This window comes from Pteropus alecto, unplaced genomic scaffold, assembly GCF_000325575.1.
Source record: "Pteropus alecto unplaced genomic scaffold, ASM32557v1 scaffold7, whole genome shotgun sequence".
Taxonomy (NCBI): Eukaryota; Metazoa; Chordata; class Mammalia; order Chiroptera; family Pteropodidae; genus Pteropus; species Pteropus alecto.
Genome location: NW_006494614.1, coordinates 12,138,649 through 12,147,895, shown reverse-complemented (window position 1 = coordinate 12,147,895; position 9,247 = coordinate 12,138,649). Strand labels below are relative to the sequence as shown.

At 45.2% G+C, this 9,247-nt stretch overlaps 1 protein-coding gene across 1 annotated transcript in view; it reads left to right on the top strand.

Moving 5' to 3' along the window:
• Positions 1-9,247, top strand: part of NT5E (5'-nucleotidase ecto) — a 50,118-nt gene that overhangs the window by 1,784 nt on the left and 39,087 nt on the right. Inside the window, exon 2 of the mRNA XM_015600243.1 lies at positions 4-299. Coding sequence (XP_015455729.1) covers positions 4-299 — 296 coding nt within the window. The remainder of the gene's footprint in view (positions 1-3; positions 300-9,247) is intronic.

The window sequence follows — 9,247 nt, the reverse complement described above, 5'->3', positions numbered from 1 at the left end:
CAGCGCTGGGCGCGCTGCTCTGGCCGGCGGCCGGCTCCTGGGAACTCACCATCCTGCACACCAACGACGTGCACAGCCGGCTGGAGCAGACTAGCGAGGACTCGAGCAAGTGCGTGAATGCCAGCCGCTGTGTAGGCGGCGTGGCCCGGCTCTACACCAAGGTGCAGCAGATCCGCAGCTCCGAGCCCCATGTGCTGCTGCTCGACGCCGGCGACCAGTACCAGGGCACCATCTGGTTCACAGTTTACAAGGGCGCTGAGGTGGCGCACTTTATGAACGCCCTACGCTACGATGCCATGGTAAGTCGGCGGCCGGCCCGGGAGGCTCGGGAGCACGGGAAGAAGAGTCCGGATCGAGAGAGAAGTCGGGGTGGAGGAGCAGCCCATAGCACGGCAAAGCGGGGCAAGCCTAGGACCGGGAGCGATTTGGGGAGAAAGCAAAACTCTCTTTGGCCAATGTGCCATGTGGATGCAGACACAGAAATCTCTTGGATGATGTGTCTTAGACGTACTGATGTTGTTGGGCCCCCACTATGAAATGGGATGTTTAAAAGAGCAGAACCCAGTCCTGCCTATGAGAGGGTTCCGCTGGGGTGCGTGGGAACATTGGCAACTATCCCGTACTAGGGACCCAAGTAGACCCATCACGCGTCTCTCTCATTTACTCTTATTCTATCGAAGAACATCTCAGTTTTGTTGGAGGGAAAACTTGGGGTCAAAGGTTGAGTACATTATCCAGATTACCAGCTTCAAAAGAGGGAGACACTGGTAAGTGTGCATTCCAGATCTCTTTGACCCTGGAAATTGACCTTGATTAAGCTCACAGCCTTGGGTTGGATTCCCAGGTTAGCTACCTTATATGTGCAAAGTATTTACTCTCTCTTTGCCTCAGTTCCAACCTCTATTCAAAGGGGATAATAATTTTATCTACCTCAGAGGGTTGCCTGGCACATAGTACGACCTCTATAAAATGTTAGTTTCTATTACCAGATGTAAATTTGAAAAAAAGAAAAGAAAGAAAGAAACTTCCAGAGAAGACCAAAATGCCGAAACACTGTTGTTACAAAGGATTTCAATAAAAGCAGTTTGGCAGCTGAGATTTAGGAAGAATCCAACTTAAAAGACCAGGGACCCTTAAAACACAAGCAAGAGTTTAAGTTCAAGCTCCCCAATGCTCTGTTAAAGGCAATGCCTTATTTGTCGGACTAAATTTTAGGAAAGGAGCAGAGAGGGCTTATACAACAATAAGTATAACCAAAACATATATGTGGTCTTTTGGGAGGTTTTTTTTTTTTTTTAATCAAACCACCACCCAAGTTTAACCCTGTGTAAAATCCTGGAGTGAGGAGATTCTGTAGAGAAACCGGGGACAAGAAATCTTAGGAGCTTTAGAAGAGAAAGAACAGAGCAAAGATACAGGGAAATCTGTGAAGTCCACGCATGTGGAAGGGAAGGAGAGGTGTGGTCCAGGCTGGGATGCAGAGGGCTAACAGTGCACTTTGAGAAGAGCACAGAGGTCACCAAAGAACAATGCTTTATTTTTCCCTCTGGAAGCTTAAAGAAAGGAGGACAGGAAAAGATGATAAGAAGGTAAAGTTGTTTAGTTTCTTTTTCTCCAACAAGAAAACAGAGAAGAGAGCTCTTCTCCATTCCAATTGTTGGTTTTAAGGATAGCAGGACTGCTCAAAGCAGCAGCAGTTCTGAGGGAGCCCTGAGTCCCAGAGTTTATCTCCAGGGCTCACCAGCCTCGGAGTCTACAGAAAAAAACATGGATCTCAAGAACTCTGTGTGGCCTCTTAATGTTGGTATCTCCACAGCTTGGTCTGTCTGATGCTTTGCACACGGTAATGGCAGAATAAATATTTATTGAATTGAATTGTTACTAGCGTACGTCTCATTTCCTCCACAGAAGGGTAGAGTAAACCTTACATGAATTTGTTTTGATTTCACAAATAAACCACTTTATAAACTTTTCTTTTTGCCACACCCTTTTCTCCACAGTTGTGTAAACCTTTTTTGGTGTTTAAAAAAAAAAAAAAGTGAATTCCTAGTTTTCTCTAATAACAATGTTTCCTCTTTATGTCAAATTGAGCTTGTGTTAATCATCTTATCGAGTATTAATGACAGGACTCTGGGTGAGGCTGGGACAATCTGCTGCAAGTTACAGCCCATCACCACTGGAAATGTTTAGAATACTCTTTGTTGGATGGAATTATGTTCTTTCAAATTTTGCTCAGAGTAATTGGAGTGGGGCTTGAAGAAAAGTAGGCTACTTATATAGTGAAAAGGAGGAGAGCTCCAATGGTACAGCTGGTTGATAGCCACATTCCTAATAGCGCAGAACTTCACCCTGAGCAGTTCTGGAGTTCGACAAACATGATTTGACCTGCATAAAATATTAGTTTTTGTAATGCTTTAGCTGTGCCATATTCTTGTTTCACAGAGATTTTTCACTGTCATTTTGTTTATATTATACCACTCTCGGGGAATTAATTAATGTTCTGCTATAAAGGTTCCCTTACCCTACCCAGCCGCACACCATATCTTAAATCTTAGGAAGCTGGAGATTCAGATCAGGGTTGAAAACAGTGTGGAGGGGCATATCCAGTTCTCTAGTTAGAGGAGCCAAGTCTGAGGACTCGAGGGTGTGGAAGGCAAAAAAAGGAATTAACTAGAATCTATCTTAACCCCCAGAAGTTCCCTCCAGCAAGAGCCTCCAAGGAGGTATAGACTTTCTAGACCTGCCACATCCCAGTGAGAGCTGCGGGAGCAGTTCTGATAACTCTGGAGGCCCCAGGGTGAGCCTGGAGACCCCCTGGACCCACTGATAGCTAGAAAACTCCGGAGGAAGGATGTCAGAAGCCTCTGGTTGGTGTTGCTGTCTGAGTGAAAGGAATAGAGTCCCCCGAGGCAGCCAGAAGACAGCACGGTTGCACTTACAGCATAAGTATGGCCAGGTTACTTTCTCTGACTTCATGTTCCCTAACTATAAGAGAGGAGGGATAACCCCGCCCACCCGTCGGATTTTTGTGAATAATACATGTGATAATAAATGTAAAACTCCCCAGCACCCTGGCTTGTAGTAAGTGCTCAGTAGAGGTTAGTTCCATGTGCCTTACTACAAGCCTTACTCAGTAGAGTTTAGTTCCATGTGCCTTACTACAAGCCTTAGTTCCATGTGCACTTACTACAAGCCTTACTGGCTTGTAGTAAGTGCTCAGTAGAGGTTAGTTCCATGTGCCTCCCCTGCCACTCCCAAAGGAAAGAGAATCAGTTTATCTGATTCTGTCAGCCTGGCACAGTCTGCCATTCTCCTCCACCCTAACCCTCTCCACCATTTTTTTCTAAGTCCCATTGTCTAAACTATCCTTAATGTTTGCTCATTGAGCAGACTTATGAAATCTCTGCAAAGCACAAAACCAAAGGGATTTATCTGTAGAGGTGACATTCTCGTCTTTGAGATGAGTGTGCTGTGAGGATGATAGCTTTGGTAGTGAAGGACAGCCACCTCTCTAGCTGGTCCTGCTTCTGAGGCCCTGGCTCCTAAGCCCACTTTCTGTCCAAAAGACTGCAACCTTAGCCTAAACAAATTGCTCTGAGATGCTAGAACTAACAGCTGGGGTGGGGACCAGGGCACCTGTGTTTAACTCACACAGAAGACCAACCACTAGTCAGGTCCCCACCTCCTGCATAGGCAACCATTCTAATATGTTGATGTTTTGTTTCTGTGTGTACTTGCAGAACCTTTCTTATTTAAATCATGTAACTCTTCCTATTACTCAGCTCATTCTGTTTCTCACTTTTGTCCTACGCTGGTTGTTTGTAGGATTTGTCCCTGTCACTCTGTGTGTATCATGTATGTATGTACACTGTGCATCGTGCTCCTCGGAGATCTCCACAGATTTTACCATCTGGTCCCCCAGTGATGGTCCACTTGGAGATCACACAAAATATGGTGCGATTTCACAAATATGCTGCTCTGAATAATCTCCTGCAGGTCCTGCCAGTGGGGATGTCTTTGGGATCCATACCCATGGGCAGAATTACAGGTCACAGGCATTTATATACATACTTTGAAAAAGGACTGCCAGATTGATTCCTGAGTGACTGGAACCTTCTACTTTCCCCACCCCACCTCCATGTAGATGTGAATGCCCGCATTCTTACCCATACCTTGTACACAGCTTTCCAGTAGGTATAAAGTGACATCATTGTTTGATCTTGTATTTTTCTAATCAATATGTAAGTTCAATATCTTTTGACTTTTTGAGTTTCCACGTACCTAATTTCATGCTCTTTTTTTAAAAATTGGGTTTGCTCTATTCTCGATTTTCAGAAGTTCTAGGTATTGATCTATGATCAATTTTAAACATTAAAAATGTCTTCTGATTATGTCTATTTTGTCTATAGTATCTTTCAGTGAACATAAATCTAATCATTTGTAGTCAAGTTAATCTTTTCTTGCCTTGTTTGTGTTTTTGAAAATTTTACATGAGTAAAATTTGTTAATTTGAAGCTTATCCTCAGCAGAAATTCAGAGAGCAAATTATAGATTACTATTTCTCTGCCTTTTGAGAGATAATCTATAATCTGGGGCTGTGGCATCACCACCCTAAGTCAGTAGTTCCTCATCTATAACATAAAAGGCTTGAACCAGCTCATCTCTGAGGTTCCTCACATCTCTAAACGAAATGACATCCTAAGAAATGTTTTGAGGGCAGAACAAATGTGAGAGGGCAGAAGGGTGGGGCAGAGGTGCAGAGGCGGGAATCTGCAAGTTGGACCAGCCTGGACCTTTGCGAGTGGCAGGAACCATGGGAGGTGAGGTTGTGTCCGGCCTAGAGGCCCCTTGAAAAGTTTGGGCTCTCCCTATTATCATGGTAGCCACTGGAGATTTCTGAGAAAAGGGTGACTCTGGTATAATATAAAATATTTGGTCTTTGTCCCCAGTTCCTACGAGTGTCTTTTATATGCTAATAAGATGACTGATGGCTGAGGACCCCTAGATAGACCAGAAAGACCAAGCCATGATTAGAGGGTTGGATCAGCCTCCCCTCAACCTCCTGCGAGGGGAAAAGAGCCAGAGGTTGAGTTGGTTATTCTTGGCAATGACTTGTGATCGACTGTGCCTGTGTAATGAAACCTCCATTAAAAACTCTAAGTGATGAGATTCAGAGAGCTGCTGGGTTAGTGAATACATCGAGGTGCTGGGAGGGTGGCGTGCCCAGAGAGGGCATGGAAACTCCACAGTCCCCCCTTACCCCCTTCATACCTTGCCCTATGCATGTCTTCCGTTTGGCTGTTCCTGAATTGCATCCTTTATAATACACCGGTTGTAGTAACTAAAGCACTCTCCTGAGTTCTGTGAGTCATTCTAGCAGATTATCAAACCTGTGGAGTTTTGATAGCTGGTTGGTCAGGAGTACAGGTGACCTCGGACTTGCAACTGGCATCTGAAGCGGGGGCAGGCTAGTGGCACTAAGCCCTTACCTTGTGGGATCTGATGCTTACTCCAAATAGATAGTGTCAGAATGGAACTGAAATGTTGGACAGCTTGTTGGCGTCTGCATGGAATTGGAGGATTGGTTGATGTGAGAAAAAACTTCTCAGCAACATAAGGGAATCTGTTTTGGAAGATGAGCAGAAATGGATGGGAAGGGGAAACACCACAGAAGAGTCCGGGAGAAGAGGCAAGGCAGCAGCGTGGATGTGAGATGCTAAGGGCTGAACTGTGGTGATGAGAAAAGAAAGGCTGAATCCAAAGGAACCAGTTTCAGGCAGGCAGTGTGGCCTAGGGCTAAGCAGATGAACTCTCAGGTGACTCTGGATTCAAGTTCCCTCTCTTCCACTTAGAATCTGTGGACTGCGAGCAGGTCATTTAATCTCACGAAGCCTCCAGTTCCACATGTGTAAGGTGGGTGTGATGGTAGTCTTCATCCAATAGGTGGCTGTGGGGTGTAAAAGAGATGATAATAACGCATGTCAAGTGCTTAGCGCAGTGCCGGCTCACAGTAAGGGGTAGCAGTGCTGGCCATGCCCACCTTCTCTTGGCAAGAGTGGCTCCGGAAAGGATGGAATCAAGATAGGACTAAGAAGGTTCAAGCTGGGGCACCAAAGAGAGTCAGTAGGCTTTGACACCACTATACAGGAAGGTGAGTTCTTCTACGTAAGCATGCCTCTGACAGAAGAAACATGCTAGTTGCACATAGAAGCTCAGTCTAATGACTTATCCAGCTCAGTGTAATGACTTGGACCCTATGCAGCTGTGGCAGACAATGCAGTGGAAAGAGATTTGGACAGGAAGTCAGGACACCCAGGTTTTATGGCTTGTCTCTTCCAACTCATTAGCTGTATAAGTTTGGACAGCGGATTCCTCATCTGTAAGATGCGGGAATTGGAAAAAGCGGTCGGTTCCATGTCATTTCTCAGCACCTCAGCCACTGTCCAGCTTTCTGTCTTGCTTCCGATCTGCCAACATAACTTGGTTTTCCCTGGGACTTAATTTTACACGCAAGTCTAAGCTGGCTTGACAACTCTCTTATTGCTTCCTCACAGTTACTTTCATGGCAGTTATTTCATTGTGGAGAGATGGCTTGGGTCTTCTCCCAGGTACCTCCAGTTGGCCACTGTTTCCAGATAAAGAGGGTCCCAGGATTTTGGGTAGAGGGTCCTAGGATTTTGGGTGGAGTGTCACTCTATTAGTAAGAGAAAATGGTGGCTTAAGGAACGGGAGGATGATGAGCTCAGTTTCAAGGCTGTTGGTTTTGAAGCTCATGTATTCAGTCAGTCCGCAAATATTCACTCAGCACCAGCATGTGCCAGGCTCAGTGCTAAGTGCTAAGGACAGTGAACAGGACCTGCTAGGGTAAAACTTAACTGTTAAGTAGATGGGAGGAGCAGTGCCCCTTTGAGCCCTTCTTAACGATGTAACGAGGCCGGGTAAGACCTATGAAGGAGGGGAGATAAGCAAAGCAAAGCAAAAATGACTGAAACTCCATATCTCTGCAGGGGATTGTAGAGCTAAAGATCTAGTCTGCAGAAGACATGACATCAGGCCCTCGTATGTACCACGTATGCCTAGTCTGACAATGGGCAGCTTTCTGCACATCCCCAGAAGACCAATCCTTAAGCAAAGAGAAGTCCCCTTATATTCAAGTGCTTACAAAGGAACATGATATTCTCATATCAGGGAAACTCTCAGAAGTACTTTATCTTCCGTAACAAAGCTGGGTTCAAGGAAGACAGATTAGCAATGCTAGTTTGGGTGGCCTGAAAGAGCTATCCTGATGGCAGGGGTAACTTTTATTTTTTTAATTTTTTTAAATTTTGATTCATTTTTTTAATGGTGACGTTGATTAACGGGGCAGTGGTATTTTTTAAAAGGCAGAGAAGGTTGGTTGTTATGTCTAGAGCTCAGACCTCAGGAATTGCAAGTGTCTGGGGTTTGTGGATCCCCAAGTCTCAGCAATGCGATCTTGTGGCTGTGGTCACAGCTCTTCTGCTTCCTCTGTTCCATTCTGAGTTCCACACCAGCGCTGGGCTGACTGAGACTGACCTCAGGCACGAGAAGGAGATAGAAAAGGTGGTTTCTTAGCTCATCTTGTCCTCATTCTGTCATCTTTGCTTAACTGAAAATTGGAAAGAGCCAAGTAGATCACACATTGAATTGGCAGCTTTCCGTACTTCACTCACAAATATATCTGGATGCTGTGCAAATTCCTTTGTGTCTGTTTTCTTCAACGCCAATACTAGAACTTGAACATTCTCTTGACACTTCTTTTCCCTCACTTGAGTAATTACTTCTGTATATAATCCACACATTGGCTGGAGCCCTCTAGCCTCTCAGAGATGTAGTGAAACCTGCTGGATCCCAATTAGTTGAGCAGGTAATTGTAATGTAACATGGACATGTATATTTTGCATGTACGGAGAGTTAGTAAAATTTTCCACCTGATGTGGAAAATGTGAAATGCTGCCTGTTCAGTACCTGTTCGTTTATTCGTTCCACAAACACTGAAGTGCACATGAGCTGGGCTGAGCCCCGGGATCTTTTCTGCCATTCAAACAGACACCGCATTCACTTGCCAGAGCTGACATGCCCTGGCCCAGGACTGGGGGATGGAGCACACCCCACACCAGAAGCGGTCCCCAGTGCCTGAAATGCATCGACCAAACCACACATAACTTATAATCCTCCCCTCCTAAGGTCACTGTCACCTCTCCCTGAATACCTAGCAACTTAGCCCTAACCCTTATGTAATAGGGTGGACTGCAACCTCCAGTCTTTAATGGGGTGAGCTAATGTGTAAATGACTAACCAGATTCAAGTGCTGGAAATTTTTGACAAATGCCTTTTTGACATTATTGCAGTTGGGATCTGTGGATTGCAGCATTCTTTCCTTCTGCCTCACGCATGCTGTGCTGCTCTTGAATCAATTCTTCTTTCCTTTGTTTTTCTTCTAATGTCTTGTTTAAGCCTCTTACCATCACTTGGAACATTTCTGACTACCTCAGCCCTCGTATTTTTATTCCCTCATTTGTTTATACAAGTTGATATTATTTCCCTGTGAGCTTCCCCTGACTGGCACCAAGGAGTGAAGCTCACGCCCTGAGCTCTTCGGTCCTTAATGGACAGGGTGTGCCCGCGTCTTTGCTGGGCCGTCTCAATGTGCCCCTCCCTGTGGTTCCCATGCGTCTTAGGTACACATGGATGCATGGGTGGATGTGCTATGTGTGCTCTCTCCCTTTGGGTCCCATCAGCTTCCTGAAGACAGGGACTATGGCCTGGTTACTGGGCACTCTGTTACCCTGTACGAAACTAATGTCGAATGATCCCCATGCCCTCCAGGTGTTTGCATCAGCGTCAGTTTGGCAGAGCAGTTAAGTCCCTGGATACCGAAACCTCACCACCCATGTTCACTACTGTGCTCTGCCACGTGCTAGCTGTGGGAGCTTTGTGCCTCAGTTTCCCCATCGACAAAAGAACAAATAATAGCACCTGCCTCACTGTAATGTAAGGATTAAGTGAGTTAATATGTCAACCGTGCCTGGCCATGAAGCATGAAAATCTTAACCGTTAATATTTCTTTGTGTTGTGTTTTTTGTCTTTTAGGAAGAAAACTCCTCTTTCTTGAAATTCCTTTATGTCAGATTCCTGGTAATTTTTACAGTCCTCTGTGAACAAAGCTGAGGCTACGAAATGCCCTGTTTCTAATTCAGATATAGGTGTCCTTTGATAGACCCAATAA